Source organism: Sipha flava, unplaced genomic scaffold (genome assembly GCF_003268045.1).
Source record: "Sipha flava isolate LNK unplaced genomic scaffold, YSA_version1 618_pilon_pilon, whole genome shotgun sequence".
Lineage (NCBI taxonomy): Eukaryota > Metazoa > Arthropoda > Insecta > Hemiptera > Aphididae > Sipha > Sipha flava.
This window is the reverse complement of record NW_020273598.1, coordinates 4,790-26,039: the sequence shown is the minus strand read 5'-3', so window position 1 is coordinate 26,039 and position 21,250 is coordinate 4,790. Positions and strand designations below refer to the sequence as shown.

The following is a 21,250-nucleotide window of genomic DNA, read 5'->3' as shown; positions in this document are numbered from 1 at the left end:
GTGTGTATCTAGCTTGATTATTATTCTCAAGTAGGTAAACTAATAAAATATATTAATATTTAAAATTACATTTAAAAGAGAAAAAACCCTTTTATAAATGTCTTTCAAATCAAAAAGTACAGATAAAAAGTTTTGGTTTTAAATTCTTAGATGCACGAAACAAATTGTATGCTCGGAAAGCTATACGTTTAAAGGGAATGTTTTAGCTTTTACAAAGAAAGAATTCTTCTAAATTAAGGGCAAAAATCACTGTACTTCTTGCTCAGTAAATATTATAATTTTAGCATAAAAACAAAGTTATTACTTTACAAAATTCTTTTATTACCCTCTTGGACTTTCGGTATCCAACTTTTGAGTGCGTCCAAATAATTTAATACTAATAAAATTTATAACTTTCAATCTATAACTCTTCGAATAATAACAAATGTTCCACCCTATGTGTCAAATCAGAGACTTTACACAGATTTAAAAATAAATATAATAGAAGAAACGGCCAAAATCCTATATAAACCAATTCGCTCCCGACTGACAAATCCGTTAATATCCGTTCTTAATTCTGACATTATACCTAGATATCCATATTGCAGGTTTAAAAGAAATTGGTCTACAGACCTTAATGTTAATTAAGCTCGAAAACAAATCAATGCATAAAGTGTCGCCATTGGGTGACTGCTCTTTTCATACACATCCAAAATATTATATAATATCAGCATGCAAACTTATTGCAATAACTAATTATAGATCGTTTGTTTTATAAATAAATAGTTTAAAAACAAAGAAGAAAAAATTCGATTTTAATCGAAATCCCATTCCCAATTATATTTTTATTATATGACATTTTTCAACGATAAATTTGTTTTGTTTAGAGATCATTATAATTTACTGCGTATTGTTATAATTATTTTTATTTGATTTTTTTATTATTGATGTTCGACCACTGTTATTTTATTAATTATTCATGATTAGTAATAATTATTAATTGACTAGCAGACCCGGCGAACTCCGTTTCGCCACCAGATTCGTTTTATGTAACATTTCGTTTGGTGATTAAAAGATAAAGAAAAAAAATTTTTTTTGTTATATATTTGAAAAGGAAAATATTTATTTCATTTCACAACAGTAATAAATTCATTTCAATTACCTACTAAAATGAAGTGTTATTTAATTGTTTCATTGTAGTGCTCTTTGGTAAACCACATTTTTTGTTTTTTGGTCTGACGTTAACACAAACAAAGCGGATGGTTTCCCAACTCGTGAACACGCAACGTATAACTGTCCATGTGAAAAACAATGATTTTCCAAATTTATCCCGCAAACACTAAGCGATTGGCCTTGCGACTTATTAATTGTCATTGCGAACGCAAGGCGAACTGGGAATTGCAATCGTTTGAAGTCAAACGGAAGATCAGTCGGAATCATTGGTATTCGAGGAATACATACATTTTCACCTGCGTACTTTCCGTTAATAATGGTTGCCTCAATTAAATTCGGCATAAGTCTCTTTACCGAAAGTCGAGTACCGTTGCAAAGTCGCGGTGGATTCAAATTACGCAGTATCAAAATAACTGTACCAACTTTCAGTTGCAAGTTATGTGGTGGAAATCCTGGTATCTCCAGAGAGTTCAAAAACTCCGTTGGATAATTTACTACATCATCGGGATTTGTTATTGAATCAACGGATTTGTATGTCACCAAATCGCCAGCAATTTTTGATTGAATGGTGAAATTCAGTGCGTGGACATCATTATTCTTTGCTGCAAGAATTGCTCGTTGACTTAACCAAGCATAATTCTTATAATTCTCACTAATGTTTGGGAAAACATTTTCAATAAGAACTAATTGAGTGTCTACAAATCGGCAAAAGTCGTTGGTAAGAGTAATTAATCCAGATGTCGCATCAACTGGGACTTTTCCATTTCCAAGATCTAACAATTGTTTGGAAAATTGTGCAGCACTTTGATCATTTTGAAGTTGAACTCTCATATTAGTGGTTAGCGATAATGTTTTTACGTTATTCCATAAAGGTGATGCCTTTAGGCAAGCATTCAATTCATCTGCAGGCGTTCCACGGGGAACTACTGGCAACGTCTGCCTGAAATCGCCTGCCAACAATATCATCAAGCCGCCAAAGATGTTGTTATTTCTCCGAAGATCCTTCAGTGTGAAGTTAAGTGCTTCAAGTGATTTCTTATGTGCCATTGTGCACTCATCCCAAACAATGAGCTTGCATTGCATTAACAATTTTCCCATTGCACTGGATCGGGAAATATTGCACGTTGGAGTATCAATTGTGTTCAAATTGAGTGGCAACTTAAGCGCAGAATGTGCAGTACGACCGCCATCTAGAAGAGTCGCCGCAATTCCAGATGATGCTAACGCCAAAGCTATGTCACATCTTGATCGAATAGTGGCCAAAATCAATGAAATGACAAATGTTTTCCCTGTTCCTCCAGGTGCATCCAGGAAGAATAGACCACCAGTATTATTGTCCACCGCTTGCATTAATGTTTTGTATACTTGTTTTTGCTGTTCATTCAGCAACGGAACATTATTTCTAACGAATTCCTGCAATGTATCAACATTGTATTGCAGCTCTCGATTTAATTCTTGGTTGAATGCATCGTGCATCAATCGATTTGGCGCAATCATTCCTACTTCAATCAGTAGCTTGTTTGCAATAGTCAAGCATTGATCCTCAATCAGAATCAATCCTTCATTGTAGATTTCATCGGTTATTTGGATGTCAGGATTATTCGTTTGAATACGCAAGCGATGCAAGATATCTTCACATATGGCGTCTTTGTATTTGTTCCATAACTGAATTGGTTGTGAAGGAAAACATGTGGTGATGATAATTGCGAACAGCGTTCGTATTTGGTACGCATTTGATGAAACAACTGAATCTGCAAGTGTTAAATCCCAATGAGAATCGTTCTCCAGCAAACCCAATAGTTGACATGCTTCTCGATATGTTTGGCATTGGTGGCCATTCACAGTTTTCAAATGCGCAAATGATTTCGGTCCACGTACATTTACTAACAGCAGTCGCAAATAAAAACATTCATCGTTTCTAGGATGAACAGTGTACATACGACCTAGTGCATCAGTTGAAAACACCTGTGGCCAGTCTGGAACTGGGGTTTCTTGTTTGCGACGTTGGAATTTCTTTGTTGATTGATTCCAAGTGTAATACTTGGGCATTTCAACGTACATCAGCGTCGCTGCGAATGGATCTGCTTCACACATTGCAAAGAAGCTAGTCAATGTTGTCGATGGTGGTCTCTCAGCTCGTTGTGCCGCATTAGCCTCAGTGAAGTAAACTCTTTGGCCATTTTCCAAATGCACTGCTAAATGTACAACTGTGGGATATCTTTCATGAATTTGAAATGACAATAATCGCCACAGTGCTTCATTAGTACTGACGTATCTGCCCATTTGGAAGTTGCTGATTTCGTCATTCACATTTTCCGACGCAATACCAAACACAGCCATTTCGCTGCCTTTTGTGACGTACTTGCACAAATATTTGATTGATTTGGCCGAATGACAACTCTCAACGTTTGCATGTGTTTCGAAAATTCGTGATAGCAGCGGGCAATATGGTACAATGAATTCATTTCCGATCTCAATCTCTTGATTTTGAACTTTAACTTTGATAGTTCGACCGTTATCTTCTTTTGAACGCCGACGATAAACTGGATATCCATCGTTCCCTGTGACTGTTTCAGCAACTAACGGTCGCGGATATCGTTTTGTGCATTTTCCATCAGCCATGCAAGGCGATAATGGATTTAATGCACCGCACGGTCCATGCACCATCTGTGTCGTCACAATGTCGTGTAGACGGGGATCAGTGACTGGATCAGGAATTTCAGCTGATATGATGTCATCCACTTCATTTGAATGTAATTTGTTCAGCAACCAAATTAGGATATGAGCATACGGTAGTCCACGCTTCTGCCATTCCACCGAGTACATATAACAACGTGTGTCACCAAAAACTCGATACTTAGTAAGCACATCCATCATAACCTTGAGTTTTTGCTGAAATACTCTGGCGATTATGTCATGGCGATCTTGCGGTTTTTGACCCGGTTCCAACTCGCGTTCAATTTCCGTCCACTTCGGATTGCATGTGACCGTAATAAATAAATCCGGAGTTCCATAATTTCGCACGTACGTCATAGCGTCTTGAGCGTATTCGTGCATGTGGCGTGGGCTTCCGATATAAGTTGATGGGAGAATCGTCAGTCGTCCAATATTCTGAACATCACCATCTGAATGAATAGCATCACGCAAGTGTATATAGTCCTCAGATCGTAGCTTTGGCTGATTGAATCTGATGAACGCTAAACGTTCGGTCTCGACTTTGACATACATGTCGACAGCGAATTGCTGGAATAGCCGACCGCACTTCAGAATGACATTCTCCTCATGTGTACGAATCATCATACGATACGCATAGTAATTCATTGCGCTTAGATTTTTATTATTCGTTGATACTCCTGAAAATGCAAAATTAAATGAATTGTTAATGGAAACCAATAAAAGTAATCCAACCGTTTCTCTTTTGAACTTTACCGCATTGCAATATCGGCATATAGTCGTCATTCGTCCAATATCCAAATTTTCATCATCACTGTAGTTCGCAGTGGGATCATATTGGAATGCCAAGCGATTGTATGATGCCAATGATCTTCGTGTGCTCACGCGATGTCTCAATCGGTCATTTTCTCTTATTATATTTTTTCTTTCTTCTCTTAAGTTCCTTGAATAGACTTGTTGCTGGCTTGCATGTCTTGTGCGGCGGCCGATGTTCGCACGTCGTTCTCTAGGCATTTTGGACTATGGACAGAGTGTTGAATTTAACTTCAAATGCACGATCCACATAATTTACACTGAGCTTAAATGAAATTAACTGAGCAGAGAATAATGACTATCTATCACACACTTTATCACGCACCGTTGCTATTGGTTTGAAGTACATGCTATGTATAATAGATGGCGCTGTATGTGAAAAACGATTTCCCCACTTTTCTGTTGAATTTTTCCTGAATTTTCCAGAATTTTCTTTGCTATAAACCTCACGGAGCCCAAGACCTTTCCAACGAATGCAAAACCGTGGAAATCGGTTCGTGCGTTCTGGAGTTATAGCGTCAGGGAGGAAAACCGGACTTATTTTTATATAATAGATATATATTGTATCCTTGGGATTATATATATTATATATTTTTCATCATTATTCAGAACATCGTAGTAGACGATCACTGAAAAGTGAAAATTATTCATGATTAATTTTAGCAAACAAAATATATTAATTCGATTACAGACGTTTATGTACGCAAACGTTTCTAAAAAATTCATCCATTGTTATAAAACGAGGTTTAACGATTTGTAAAGTATATATATAAATATTATCTTTAATAACGTTTTCGTTTTTTTTATTAGTACTAATTATAATAATTAATATTTTGTGAAAAATTAACAATTCTGATTCATTTAAATTTTGATTTTAATTATATTTACTTAACTAATTGGGTACATAAATTATGATTTGTTTATAAAATGAATTACTTTTTGATATCGTTGTGTTTATATTTGAGTTTTTGTCACATTCAAAGTTCACTCAGTTAGTTTCATTTTTGGAAATGGATCGTTGAAATAAAGTACAATAATCCAATCGGGCAAATCTAGTAAATAAAAGACGGCTATTTTTTCTTATAAAGTCTGTTATGATGAAAAAAAAAAAATTAAGTCGTTTCCTTTTGTATTTTAAATTAATAAGTCATACGAAGGATAATAAGTAGAATTGCAAGACATGATGATCACACATTCAACATGAATAATGGCATAAGTTTATTGAAGAATAAAATATTAAACGCTGAGTTTAAAAGTCTATACAGTATTAGATGCAGAAGTCATTGTTAACAACAAAATATGATGTCAACTCATCTCGCGAAATGTTTTGTGTTATTGCATCCGGATCAAGAATAATGGCTCGGCGAAGAGTTCCACTGAAAGAAAAACGAGGCCTTGGTTGTAGGGCCAATTGAACTGTCACTACGAATTGAAGTGATAAATACTGCGAGAGCATAATTTGACGCAGAGGGAAAAAACAAATTTTTCCAAAAGTTTTGTTGCTAAAATCGTTTCGTTAGGATTCGTTTAGAGACTACGAAAAATATAATTAAATCGAGTCGCATTAAACTGAATTATACCAACCATTAATTATTAATCGTTTTAATACACTTAATGGTTTGACACAATTACTTACTTTTTATTTATCATGTGTTATTCAAGATACGTCCTTCTCATACAAATCTAACAATCAATAATTATTCTCGTACAACGTCAAAACTGCTAATAGCACGTCAAGCAAACGTTCAGACGTATTTCTTTTATGGAAAAATAAAATTTAGATTCGATGTGAAAACGGATGTGTTGGTAAGAGTATTTTTCGATTTTCAGAATTAACACCGGTGACAACGAAAACACAACTAAACCTTGTCACATCATCTACTACATACACGTCATCATATGATATTGAACAGTCAAACTGGGTAATTACGAATACCCAGTAGTTGTTTTTGAATATATTAACCGTTTGTATTGTTTTCCTTATTTCTTCTAGGTCGAACACTGATTGAACATATTGAGTACAAGAGTCGTAACTCAAGTTCACATAAATATTGATCGCATCCACACGTGGTGGCATATGAGAACAAAAGTATTATGAAAATGATATCTTTTATACGATGGATTGAAAAAAAATCATGTCCAAAGACTAACGCTGTAATGTTTTGTAAACTTTTGTTTTTCGTATCTACCATTACCTAATCTCACTATCCAGTCGTTTTCTGCATGGATGAGCGCGATTTTTCCTAATCCTATTATTATAGTTACTATAGATAATGCATTTAAAATCTTAGGATTAAAAAACATATTTTATTATAATAATTTGCAAAAATAATGAATTACTAATGCACATTTACTATCCTGATCGTAGCACACATTTATAATCGCACACTATTCGACCCGTATAAATGCGCTTTTTTTTAAGCTTTTTTTTTCGACCATGCGCACATAAAGTTATGTTTACGACTGCATTCACTTATCGGTGGTAGTTTCTGACGAGTTCCTGGGATGGATTAGAATGGTGGGTCCCAACATATTTTCGTCCACCCTCTGTAAATTTTCCTCTAGCACCCCGATAGTTATCCCTGTAAAACGACCGGCACTGTACGTGCAACACCACGTTACCCACGCATAAATATACATACATGCACTACGTGTAGATAGTACGTACGTATATGCGCCCACGCGTTCACGTCGCACATTACGCACGCGTATCCGAACACATGCACTACGTTGGTTGTGAGCACGTACATTTGAAGTAACACACGGATAATAAAATACATGACGCAGTATGGGATGTATAACACATTTCACACAAATAAACACGACTAGTTTTAAGTACAACCGTTCGCAATCATCAGTCGATTAAAATATATGATCACTATAGTCGAAGTTTACGTTCACCAAAAACCAAAATCTTTCGAAAACCTGACGATGGACGACATTCTTATTGTTGATAATTTGTTATCTTATATTAGGTGAAAGTTATCGGGCATTATTGCAAGTTCTTTCGCGCTAGGGTGTCGACGATCTTCGTAGAGATATAATAGAATTAATCACGTGATAGTGGAGATAAAATTCCGTCTAAGGTTGTCGTCTTGCGCACCATCGTTTTCGAGGACACGTTACGCGAATGATTCGTCAGATGAGTATCTCACGCGCTGTTTTTCGTTTTACGCGCTGGAAAGTGCCGTGCGCTCGGTCTCCGGCGACGGTCGCACGTAAAATACTCAGACACCCCAGAATTGGATTCCGATTTCGTTGGCGCCATCGGACGGGATTAGCTGCGAGGCGTTACTCTTGGCGAATGGCGGTCGCGGGTGCGCCACGGGGCACACGGTACGGGGTCACCTTTGACGGACAGAGAGCGCGGGTCATGACGCGGTGGTGGCGCGTGGGTGACGGTTGTCGTTTACGGGTGGCGCGGGGGCGGTGATCGGGGACCCAGGGAACGGGACTGGGGCGCGGCGGTGGACGTACGGGTTCGCGTATCAAAGGGACGCCACCACCGGCGTCCTCGGGGCGCGACGTCGTACCGCCCGACAATCAGTCACCGACCGACCGTGTTGCGATGACGAGACGCGGCCAACGGAGCGCGCTCCGCGCTGACCAGCAATAGCGACCATACGCGCCGCGCGGTCGCCATGTGGTCGCCGGCTACCGTACGCCTGTTGGTGTTCATCGGCTTTTACGTGTTGTTCCTGGCCGTCGGCGCGTTCGTGTTCTCGGCCATCGAGGCACCGGAAGAAGCGGCCCGGGTCAGGGAGCTTAAGGAGCTCAGGCAGGATTTTCTCGACGGGCACACGTGTGTCCAAGGTACATTTTATACACATATACTATTGCATTACCACATAACCGCGTACCCTTCTGTCTCGCGTGGTCCATCCATCGATAGTTTTGGGGTACGTATCGCGTAACGCTTTCCCTATAAAAGCGCCTCCTCATCCTCTAGATTTCGGTCGTAAGATGTAGCACCTCCCTCCTCTCTCCATCACAATGCGCACGTTACGAGTGAACGCGCGCGGTTACCGATCTCGACGAATCGCGGAAAGTAACGTAAAATCAAAAAAAAAATTATCGGACCACCGTTGCATGATTTCCGCCTTCAAACGTCGACGCTCGTCTTGCGCGGCCAATATGTTATGCCCACGTACGAACGTGGAAGTGGCTACCACGTACGTGCGCACGTTCGATTTACGTGATCATGCCATATGTGACACGTCGCGCGTTCCGAGCCGTAGGTGTGTACACGGCGTTACGTCGTAGCCACTTCGCCGGCCGCGTGTACGGGAACCGTAGCGACAAGAGTCTGTGGTCAGGAAGCAACGTTACGGTTACGTCTTGCGAACGGAAAATGTAATGTTCTTGTTGTGCCATACGTCACGCGCGTATCGCTCGCCGCCAGCAAACTACAACAGTTCAGTGGCGTATCTGTGTGTGGGGACAGGGGCATTCCCCCCCCTCCCGGAGAAATTTTTTGATGCCATAATGCAAATTAATTGTTCAGCTTAAATAGTGTAAATTGTAAATATTTTTAATTTTCACTGATTATAATCAAGTTTGATATCAAGTTTTTGATATTACTTATCGATGTAATATAAAATATCAATATTCGACCAAATTGGGATTAGGAGTGATGGTCCCATATTATGACTATTTTATAATAATAAACATGACTATTTTATAATGTGGTTGTAATTGATATCAAGTGATCAACATGAGTTGTAAATATTTGGTGATAATTTATAATAAAGTTTCAGATTATATTATAACCATAAAAAATTGTGCAATTAATTTATACCTCCCCCAAAAATGTTTTACATGTACGCCACTGCAATAGTTGAGGTGTATAACGACTACAGAGATTTTCGTTTCGAATAATTTCGTGTTATAACGAGCCCTTTAATTCTGACACGAAAGTACGACCTGGTTAGACAACTCCCCCTTCCATCTCCAGAGACAAAAATGACGATAGCACGATGATTATTTCGAACGGTAATTTAAGTTTATGGGGGTTGCGAATTCGTATACTCTCGTTTCGTATGCTAATATCATTAACGACAGTAGTGTGGTGTTGATTCGATTACGGATTCGTATTATTTTTCCTGCGGGGTACGGGAGAGACGCCTATGCACCTGGATCATCCGTTTCGGTACTGCACGTAAAATGTAAAATAACGTTTCGACTTTAACGTTGCTACGGTCGTGACTTTTATTACATGGATTCTCTTCTGAATGTTTCGTGTACCATCAACTGTACGTGATCCACGAAAACAATATTTCGTATTTGATTAACTGCGCGAACGATAAAAGCAAGTTCAGTGTTGTGACCTATTTCAACCGAACGCGAGGGCCACGGGGCACTATTGCTTGTTATGTCAATTTATATTGACGTCACTGTTAAAATTGTTCAACATAATCGATCGAAACTGTCGTAATGATTATTCGCGTACCGGTAGCTTTGGTGTGATTAATGTTCCATGATATTCCGGTCTAGGACATTTCGGCGCGGGCTTTTCGGCGCCGGCATTTCGGCGCGAGGTACGTTTCGGCGCCAGGTGTTATTATGGAAATTCTGTCGGATGAATTACCAGAAGAAATCTTACCCTTGTTAGACTGGTTTGAAGAAAATTATATAGGTAGAGTTCATAGAAATCGACGTCGAAATGCACGTTTTCCTCCAAATCTGTGAAATGTCCACGAACGAGTTTTAAATAAAAATGTGTTACGTGCCAACCGTTTGATCCGTTAATTCAGTTACAACATCTCAGTCAACGCTTGATAGGAAGTGCAGTCACGAATAATTAAGACTTTTTTAAAATAATTAAATTTATTAAACTCATAAAATTATCTTAACTAAAATTTTGTAAATATTCTAGTGGTAGAAATTATCTAAGTCCTAACAATTGTAACTTATAAAATGATTGAAATATTTCTAAGTCCAGACCATAACATACACTGACGTGAAGGTGCTCAGTGCAGCATAGCCAAAACTCGTCTGATTTGCCCTTGTTTTCGGGTCCCTTTTATATGTAATATGGTATGTGTGTGTGTAAATCCCAAGTGTGTGTGTGTAAATGAAAACGATAATAAAATAAGATAATTTCCTATAGATTGTGAGTGTGTGTGCGTTATCTCCGGACCGTGACATAATTATTGACGTAAATGCCCAGGATGTGGTCACCACCATTCCGATTAACTATTTTATTTCAATTTCCCATAAGAACGTTTATGTGAACCCTTTCATTTATCCTCGCTTGTGATTTCGATATTCTAATTCCTTATTGTAATCTCTAGTGTAATAACCACGTGAACACAATAATCTAACTTATCCATAGTTGTGGTTTTTGATGTACATGGGAACCTCCTTGTGATGTGTTTCACCGTGTGACTACGCGGGACGCGACAAATGATAGAACTAATAATTATGCCGAAGCCGCTAATAGACGACTCAATGTTCAAATGGGGTTACTAATCCAACATTATGGGCTTTTTCGGGATACTTTTTATTGCCAATTAGAAGCTGGTAAAAGCCCACCGAAAAAACAAAAAAAATTTTTGTGTGTTGATAAGCGAATCTTTAAAATAGTTAGCAATTATAATAATAGGGACATATTAACATTTTTAAGAGGTATCGCTCATAATTTAAGCATGACACATTAATATACTACATATTTATTTTATTATTAGAGTGACATATTGATATTGTATTATTAATTTTATATTTATTATTTATTAAGCACGACATTTAACATAACAGACCTATTTTATTATTTATTTTATATTTTTTATTTATTAAACAGGACATATTGATATTTTATTAAAATTGTAATTTTTTTGACAATACCTATAAAAGTGAATTATAATATTAATTTTATAGAAGTAAATTTGTGTATTATGTAAATTAGTGTAATCCAGCGCCGAAACATACCTCGCGCCGAAATGGTCGTGCCAAAACGGCCGCGCCGAAATGTCCGTGTCCGATGATATTCTGATCACACGTTCTAAATTACATCAGATTAAAGCGTGTAGGTAAACGCGCGCATGGGCACCGTCATCACGACGCGATATTGTATACTCATTATACGATTTACACCTGTACGATTATTTTCCAACAATAAATATACAGCGGAAATACGGCAGAGGGAGGTGGGGAGAGAGGGTACTCGGTAAACCGTACGCATTTACGGTATAACGCCACCATGTACACTTTGGTTGTGCACGAAAAATGTGTTTATAAAGTGTTTATGAATAATAACCACAACAAAAACCGATTTTATAATTTGTGGTACTCGTATCAATAACAAAATAATACCATGTAAGTACTTACAAAACATAAGCTTAAGATCAGTTATTCTCAAAGTGGATATTCCAGGGAACAATCACAAAGGTTCCTCAATATATATGAAAACCTAACCTAGAAAGTTTTCCTGTACTGTATCTTTGAAAAAAAATAAACACACAAACGTCTTTTACATTTTAAACTGGTATACATACGCTATCATTATGCGATGGGAAGACAAAAGTGTAGGAAACAAAATTCCATGGCCTATGGAAATCGGTTGGCACTAACGATGTTTAATTAAAAAGCGTACGTGTAGGCACTCCGGAATCGGATACATTTTAAGCCGTAGAATTACACGAGAACAAACTATTTTCTAAGGGTACCGTTGTTGTGGAAGTTTAGGAACCATTGCTGTACATACTCCGTTGAACGTTAATCATCATATAACTGCCGTATTCTAGAAACTAAGTTTTTTAAAATAAAATAACAACGTTCGGAATCTAAGGTTAACGGTCGAGCACCGAGTGCTTGGAAGCGTACACTCTTTCGATGCGATCGATTCTCCTTTTAATGCGATCAAATTCCATTTCTACATTTTCGCGCAGCAATCCGATTTAGTCGTTCGAAACTAGCGACTTTTTGATGTAACATTACAAGACTACCACGTTCGGGTAAGATAGATGAACGATATGCATTCCCTGTTGCTTTTGAAGGTTGAAAAAATTTACACTTCAACCCTGGTATGAGTACCAGATCAGTAACTGGTGCATTAATGCTTTATTCCCGACGGAACATGTTCTACGTATGTGTGCTCAAAAATTCTTATAATTTAATACCCTGCCGAAATCTGGTATGACGCGTTTTTCCTTTAAACCTTTCCTCCGAAATAGTTTTGAATCTTTTATTATAAAAATAAGCATAATATAATATAATATCTTCGTTCACATAAATATTTGAAAAATGTCAACTATTTTTGTCATTTATTTAGGTACGAGATTTTCGTACGAATATTAAAATATGATTATATACATACTACAGCATCGTCGTATAGATAATTAACAGTTCAGTATTAGAAATCCTGTCAGTGCTTCAAACGTTAATTGTATACTCAATTCTAAATATTGCTTCTGCGGACAACCAAAATAGGAATCAAACAAGAAATACTCAATATTTAGCATCGTTGACGGGTGAATTCTTAATTGAGCCGTCTAGTTTATCTTATATCACATATGTACCATACATATAAAAATATACTTTTACATGTCGTTGTAGATATTGACAAAGAGTAAAAAAAATTGATTTTTAAGAACTGTGAAGATTATTCATTTATACAAAACAGAATATCTTGGCTATCATAGCATATACAATACATTGTCATAATATTATTATTATACGTATTAGTCGGGAATTTAATCTTCCGTGCGAAATTGGACATAAACACAAGGGGCATGTCCAAGTATCGAATTTAATCGGATTATATCGTTTACAAGCGACCGAGAATATTTCCAATACACATTTTATTGTATTAATGACGATATGGTACGCAGGTGTCACGTTATGTTTTATGATTATGCATTTCGTCATACAGACCGAGAAATATGATAAATTGTCAACTTTCAATTGCTGCAAAAAAACAATTTGTAAAATTTAGTTGCAAATCGCATTTCTGGAACAGTTATTACATGCTTGCGCAACATAGCTGACATTCTTTTATAGGATCCTAAATGCTTGTATCTTACCAACTCCCATCGTTCATACCTCAAAATTGCGTAAATAAATAGCTTAACCTCTTTCGTTCAGTTTTTTATCTACGATAAAATTTCTGATAGTTCTGTTTAACTGCAATTTCATCTGCCTGACGTCAATATACGGAGCGTGAATGCTTTATACAAAAAACATAAAAAAATATTTATAATGCCATACGGTGTTGTTCATACGTTTTCTTTAAGCTGCAAATGCCTGCAAGCACGACGTGATAGCACTTTAAATTATTTATAAAATAGACTTAGTGTACGCGTTAACTCTGCAAATAAGTGCTGTAAGAAGTTCTGACTAAGTTATCGAAATATAAAAACGTGTTTTATTGAAAAAATATTCACCGTTTTAACAAAGTGTTTTTCTCGCATCAATCATCGCAGTGCCTACTGAATACGAGTGTATTATAATGTGAACGCATTATTGCAATCGTTATCACATTCAAGAGCTGAGTTCGAAAAATAAACATGTTTTTTTTCACAGCGGAAAAATTATATCAATAAACCGTTTTCGTGTACAGAATCACCATCAGACGATAATCAAATACTAAGTATATTTTGATCCGTGTAATTTCTTACTGTATCGAGTTAACGGTGACAATTGAATTGTTATAAAATATGCATTCAGGATAGTACAACAAACGTCGTTAATACCGCAAAGCCACACCGATTTTATTCTTAAGATAATCTAAACGATGAACAATGACAATTTTTCAAAATTAATATTTAATAAAATTATTGGGTAAAAAATGTTTTCATCAGAACTATACGCTCGAGTGAGTCAAAACGGTACACAGTACAGCTGATATAACGGGTACGTGTGTGGAGTGTTGACCCGACATATTTTTTAATTAAATTCATTACCTGTGTTTTATATTAATTGACCGGATTTATGTTGTAGCATATTATAATAACGTTTTATCAAGTTATAACATAACATAAAAAAAAATAAATATTTTACAACATGTTTTTATTGTACTCGACGGCGAAAGATTTTTATTTCATTCCTAATTATTAATTGAATAACATAATATAAAAGATAAATTATAATTATTTGTTGAAAATAATTCCGTGTTTTCATATATTGATATAACCAGAAGTTTTATTTATTTTGCATTTTTAACGGTTAATTTAATATTATTTTTTCGACACTGAATTTGTACTTACGTGTATGTAAACGGTTTTTTTTTTTTATAAATCTGAGTCTTGGAGTGAAAAGAAAATTCATGTTCACGTACTATTATATAATAATATGACGTAATGTGACGTTTTACAATTATTATTAGTATCTATGTACTACCGTTGAAGGATTACAAAAGAATAGATTTTTCAAATACATTTGTAGAAGAATATTAATCTATACTTAATTAATTGTGAAAATAAAAACTTTATATTTTTACTGAGATCAAAAAAATAAAATTAAAACCATTAGATTGAAATAATTATAAAATGACATCGGTTTAAATTTAATTAGAAAAAATGTCTATAAAAACAAATAAATGTTTTTTGTTTAAATTATAATATATTAATTTTATTGGGAATGTACTTAAGTTATTTTTTTTTATGTTATTTGAACTAAATCCATTTGTATGTAGGTACCATCCGTTGATAAAATCGTTTTATAGAAAACGTGATGTAGATAAAAGATATATTAAAATATAAGCTTATTCATTATTTTATGCAAATTTGGAATATTTTCGAAAGGAAAATTAAAATTCAATTTATTCTAGATAAAAGTTTGGTTATTTATCTTAATACACTCATAAGTTGATAAGTACATAAAGAAAATTCCATGTAGTTTTTGCATAATCATAGTCTAGAAGTATATTGATTGAATTAAATCAAATAAAATATAATATCATACAACTGTATGAAATATGTATAAATTACAATACATTACATCTATATTAAATTTACCCAATAATACCGAAATTTTTTATTTTTTTGTTTAAATTTATTTTGCAGTAAAATTAGTTAATTATAAATTATAAATTATTTAATTATAAAATTAAAAGTTAAATATAAAATTAGCTTCTCTAATTTTTCCACGGTATGTGTATGAATAATTATAATTGGTTAAAACAAAATTGTTGTACAATTTTCTTTAGTAGGGGGTTCAAGTGTGGATACCCCCTACTAAAGAAAATATCGATGATGATGTAAACCAATTCTCAAAACTCATCACTGACACTGCAAAAATATCCATAGGACTAGCCAACAACAAACCAAAACGACCTCGGGTTCCATGGTGAAACAACGAAATAAAAACATCTATTATAAATAAAAACAAATCCCTTAAAAAATACCAAAACACACACAGCTTAAATGACTTCGTAGAATTAAAACGAAATAGAGAGCGCACTAGATTTTTAGTTAAACTCAGTAAAGCCACATCCTGGAAAACCTTCACATCTAGCTTAGATAACCAGACTGATCCCTCAGTAGTGTGAAGTAAAATAAAATCCCTCAAAGGAACCAACCGACATAGCAATATTCAACTTATATACAACTCTAAACTCATATCGACACGAAAGGAAGTGGTAAATTCTATTGGAGAATATTTTCAAAAAAATTCAAGCAATTCCAACTACGATGACGAATTCCTAATAAATCGCCATCGATACTACTCTCCACCAAACACAATCGACCCTAATGATACCACACAAATCCTAATTAACTCTCAAATAACCATGGATGAATTGGAAATGGTATTGAGAACCAACAAAAGTAAAAGCCCTGGACCAGATTGCATCCCTTATATTTTTATCCAAAATCTACTCTTCAATGGTATCAAATACCTACTTGACATCTTTAACACTATATGGGTTAATAACGTATTCCCAAAACACTGGAGACACGGTTTTGTGATCCCAATCCTCAAGCCCAATAAGAATAAATATCTCACCGAAAGCTATCGCCCCATCACTTTACTTAGCACACTATGTAAGCTACTTGAAAAAATCATTAATCGTCGACTCATCTGGTTCCTTGAAAAAATTAAATACATATCTCCCGAACAAAATGGCTTCAGACAAAATAGAAGCACTCAAAACAATCTCCTAAGTATTAAAAGAGAAATCGAAATAGCTAATAGCAACAAACAAAGTTTAGGCATGATCAGCTTCGATATTGCCAAGGCCTACAACACCACTTGGAGACCAAGAATATTGTACATACTTAACAAAATAGTAAGTAAAGGGAACCTACTTAACTTCATCCAAAACCTATTACTTGAACGTTCATTCCAAGTTAAATCATCCAACTGCTTATCTGATACATACACACAAGAAAATGGAGTTCCTCAGGGTTCTTCAATTTCCGTAACCCTTTTTCTGCTAGCCATTAATGACATTTCCAAGCAAACACCAAAACCAATCATTCCCATACTGTACGCTGATGATTTCTCCATTTTATGTCGTAGCAGCAGTCTAATAACAATAAAACAAATCCTACAAGATGCCACAAACTCACTAAGAAATTGGTCAAATTCATCTGGGTTTAGATTTTCAGCTGAAAAAACTAAACTCATTATATTCAACAACAAAAACAAAAATAAAATGTCAATTAGTTTGGGCAACCATATAATTAAAAATGACAAATATATTAAGATCCTCGGTATAATTTTTGATTCAAAATGTTCATGGGCACCTCACATCCGACATCTAAAACAAGCTTGCACCAATCGTCTTAATATAATCAAAATGCTATCTCATACCTCATGGGGAGCCCATTCCTCTGTACTTCTCAAGATCCACAAATCACTAATTTTGTCCAAAATAGATTATGGATCTCCTCTATTCTCGTCAGCAATCCAATGCCACCTTAAAAAGCTCGAAAATCTTCACAACTCAGGAATGCGCCTGGCAATAGGAGCTTTCCGATCCAGCCCTATAGACAGCATATCCAATATAGCAGGAATACCCTCCCTATCACTAAGATAGGCTGAGCAAAAATCACTACTGGCAGCCAGAATCCATAGATCCCCACAAGGAATCTCCACATCTCCCAATAATCTATTCACAAATTTACAATACAAATTGAACCTAGATCAGATCATACCATCAACTATCAGCCTTCAGCCACCTTGGACAATCTCCCTAGATATCAATCTCGAACTACATCAGCTCCCCAAAAAGGACACTAATCCTAAAATATATAAATACCACTTTAATGAAATCATAGCCAATGCCGAACCTCATATACAGATATACACAGACGCATCCATAACAGATCAAAGAGTTGGGGTTGCAATCATATGTGGTGACACTGAAATCCAACTTAAACTATCTGACAAATGTTCAATATATACCGCTGAAGCCATGGCTATACTAGAAGCAATCAAATATTTCATACAATCCGTCGATGATAAACGCTGTATCATACTAAGCGATTCACTCAGTGCAATAACAAGCCTCAAAAATATAAATAACCCTACCGATATAGCTAGAAATATTCACAACTTTTGTCACATTGCATGTTCTGCCGGGAAACACATATCCTTCATGTGGATTCCAGAACATTGCAATATAACAGGAAATGAAAAAGCCGACGAGGTCGCAAAACTTTCACACATATCACCCAAAGCTATCAATGTACCAGGATTCACCTACAGCGACGCAAAAAAATATATAAAAAATCTTTATGCCATAAAGTGGCAACGATATTGGTCAAATCAATCAACCAAACTCAATGAAATTAAAAAATCAATTCTCCCATGGCCTCCTACTCCCGGTTGTTCTAGACGACAAGAAACAATTTTAAACCGCCTAAGAATAGGCCATACATTACTAACCCACCGCCACCTTATGACAAGAGAGGATCCCCCCAACTGTACTACCTGCGGTGTCCAACTCACCATCAAGCACATCTTCACAGAATGCAGAAATAACCAGCAAGAACGTATGATAACCCTTGGAGCCACCCACTTATATGAAATCTTCAGCCCGGAACCAACCGCAACTCAAAAACTATTTATTTTCCTAAAAAAATCTACCCTATTCAATGAAATATAACTTTATATTGTATAAAATCATGTAAATATGTAACTATGTAATTTATTTAAGTCACTGTCTGACCAATGGCCATAGCTGCCGCGGTCTTTTTGTTCTTTTAATAAAAAAAAAAAAAAATTGTTGTACAGTTATGTTTTTAATTAATTGTAATCGTCGATTGATATAATTTTTAAAACAATTACATTCATTACATACTAAGCAGAATGCACATAATTATTTCATAATATTTGAATGCATTTATATTTTCAAATGGTTTAATTCAAACATTTCAGATTTTTAAATAATTTTTTGATGATAGATGATTTTTAAATTTCAAATATTATAAATACCAATTATATTTTTAGTTTTAAATTTTATTATTCTGATGGCTTTCTTCTCTTATGATTTATTATAATTTTAATTTTTTGTATGAATATTAATTTATAAACTAAAAATTATAATTTATCAAGGTATGGACAAGTAGCATGAAACACATGCACATACAAAGTTTAACCAACCGATGTCATGATAAACTCATTGTAATGTAAAGCGTCAGAACTTCTAGTCCTTTTCTGCGTACTTATAAAGATCATTGATTTATTTTAAGATTCACAGAAAAATATTATAACTACACTAATCCATATTCGAAAACACCGGATGTTTTAAAAGTTGATAAATATAGGTGATTAGTCTCACGAAACCGAGACTGAATAGAAATTATGAACAATTTAAATGCAATATTTTTTTATCCTAGTGGGTTTTGGTTTTCAATACACCTGTCCACCTGTCCTCCGAATAATATCTGTCGCATTACTTCCCTATTTTCTGATATTTATCACCATTGGGTGTACAGTTTTATACAACTTAATATAATGAAATATTTTTTTGAAGCGTGACATACCGCAATCGGATCTTTCTTAATAACCCTTTTTATCGATGTGCTTTTATTCAGTTATTACTTACATTATTTTTTGTCATATAATTTTTACACCAATCCTACACGCCTACCTATCATCGTGTTAGTTTTCTAGAATGTTAATTCATATAACTTCTATGATTTATTTTCCAATAGATCTATGTCACGAATATGCATTCATATAGATCGGTTTTAAAATAACTTGTTAAATTAGATAAAATTTATAAGGTATACTACTATTATTTGGTATATTAACTGTATGCAATAGAATATTGTTGGATAATCTAACAAATAAAAAGTAATAAGAAAATGTTGCAGAAAAAATGCACATATTACAGTCACAGGCGTAGTATTATACGACAAAACTAATGTTAGTGACGAAGAAGTTAATTTGGATTAGTTTGGATTATTAATAGGATTAAAATACAAAATGGGTTTGAATGAATTTATGTTATAAGTGGATAAAAGGTAGGAAAGGTAAACACAGTGATTGACATTGGAATGAAAAGGAATGACACACAAAGTAAATGTGATCGGTTTCGTGGACTGATAAGTGAGTTAGGTTTAGCATATTTTGAAGAATGGTTTGGGGCTGAATTTGTTGGATTTAGATAAGAGGTGAGAGATAGGATAATCCGTAAACGTAGTCGTGTAAAAGATATTAGAATACTCCATGGGAGATTCAACTAGAAAATTCAACGAGAAAGAGAAAAATACGGGACATTTATTTTTATAACGAGAAGCAAAAAAATATCTGAAGCAGATATCTCTGACTTAGTATACGAAGAGCTATGTATCTTTTAAGATAAAGGCATCTATTATATCAGTGGTTTTTATTTTATTATTTTTTTTTTGTATCTAGTTGAAAAGTACACGTCTGTTTAAGGTAAAAGACACCTCGTTGCCAACGGAACTATAAAAGAAAATTTGCGACACGACCAGCAACTGATAAATTCTCAAATGTCACCTAATATTTTTCGGATTAAGGAAGGGATAAAATATTTGAAAGCGTTCTTATGCAGAGTATAGGAAAAATATCCTAGTTGAACTGTATAAATGTCAGAGGTCTACGTAAAAAAAAAGAATGTCCAACAATTGTATTTTTCACATATACTATCTGCAAAATATCTAATTCATATTATTATTACTAACGTATAAAACCTTTAGAATAATATAAACATGTGGTACTAATAACTAGGTATACACGAGTATAACTACTTCACCTAATAAGGGTTTTACATTAATGAGTTTCCTACATTATGGAACTATTATATAGACGAACTTTAGCATTATGAAATAATTTCAGAATACTATACCTATTATAGTTGTACTTTTATGGATATTATTTTACTGTAATATTACACCATCGATATGTTTTTATTGTTTCGAAAAAAAGCAGTAATGGTTTTATTGAGTCTTATTGAGTAAATGAAACCACATAACATTTTTAAAATTTTATTCGATTAAATATTACTCATTCATAAATAAGAAATAAAGTTAATAATATCATTTAAGTCATTAAAACAGATAGACAAATATAGTTTTGTTCTGAAATAAATTATCTGTGTATTGATAGAAACAAGAAATAAAGTTTTTTTTCTTGTACAATTACTTTTGTACGTTATAAAAAAATACCAGCAGTATAATTTATGGTGAACATTTTTCCAGAC

General features: G+C 34.7%; 2 protein-coding genes across 3 annotated transcripts; one reads left to right on the top strand and one right to left on the bottom strand.

The window, feature by feature from the left end:
* Positions 1 to 1,150: 1,150 nt before the first annotated feature.
* LOC112691479 lies at positions 1,151 to 5,686 on the bottom strand. Of its 2 annotated transcripts, none has more exons than XM_025565741.1 (2): positions 5,575 to 5,686; positions 1,151 to 5,267 (listed from the first exon to the last, which is right to left on the bottom strand). In XM_025565741.1, exon 2 carries the CDS (start codon positions 4,837 to 4,839, stop codon positions 1,171 to 1,173), a length of 3,669 nt encoding a protein of 1,222 aa, XP_025421526.1. In that variant the 5' UTR covers positions 4,840 to 5,267; positions 5,575 to 5,686; the 3' UTR covers positions 1,151 to 1,170. The 2 variants fall into 2 exon arrangements, with proteins under 2 accessions (XP_025421526.1, XP_025421527.1); XM_025565742.1 differs by lacking the exon at positions 5,575 to 5,686 and having other exon boundaries at positions 1,151 to 4,505; positions 4,582 to 4,703.
* A 10,677-nt stretch (positions 5,687 to 16,363) lies between these two features.
* LOC112691480 lies at positions 16,364 to 18,685 on the top strand. Its single transcript, XM_025565744.1, has 2 exons — positions 16,364 to 17,240; positions 17,721 to 18,685. Exons 1-2 carry the CDS (start codon positions 16,364 to 16,366, stop codon positions 18,683 to 18,685), a joined length of 1,842 nt encoding a protein of 613 aa, XP_025421529.1.
* Positions 18,686 to 21,250: the final 2,565 nt, after the last annotated feature.

Bases quoted from the DNA above. Each gene is read 5' to 3' on its own strand.
- LOC112691479 (XM_025565741.1), bottom strand. From the start codon at position 4,839: ATGCCTAGAGAACGACGTGCGAACATCGGCCGCCGCACAAGACATGCA.
- LOC112691480 (XM_025565744.1), top strand. From the start codon at position 16,364: ATGGATGAATTGGAAATGGTATTGAGAACCAACAAAAGTAAAAGCCCT. The intron at 17,241-17,720 runs GTTTGGGCAACC...AATTGAACCTAG, and splicing joins CAAAAATAAAATGTCAATTA to ATCAGATCATACCATCAACT.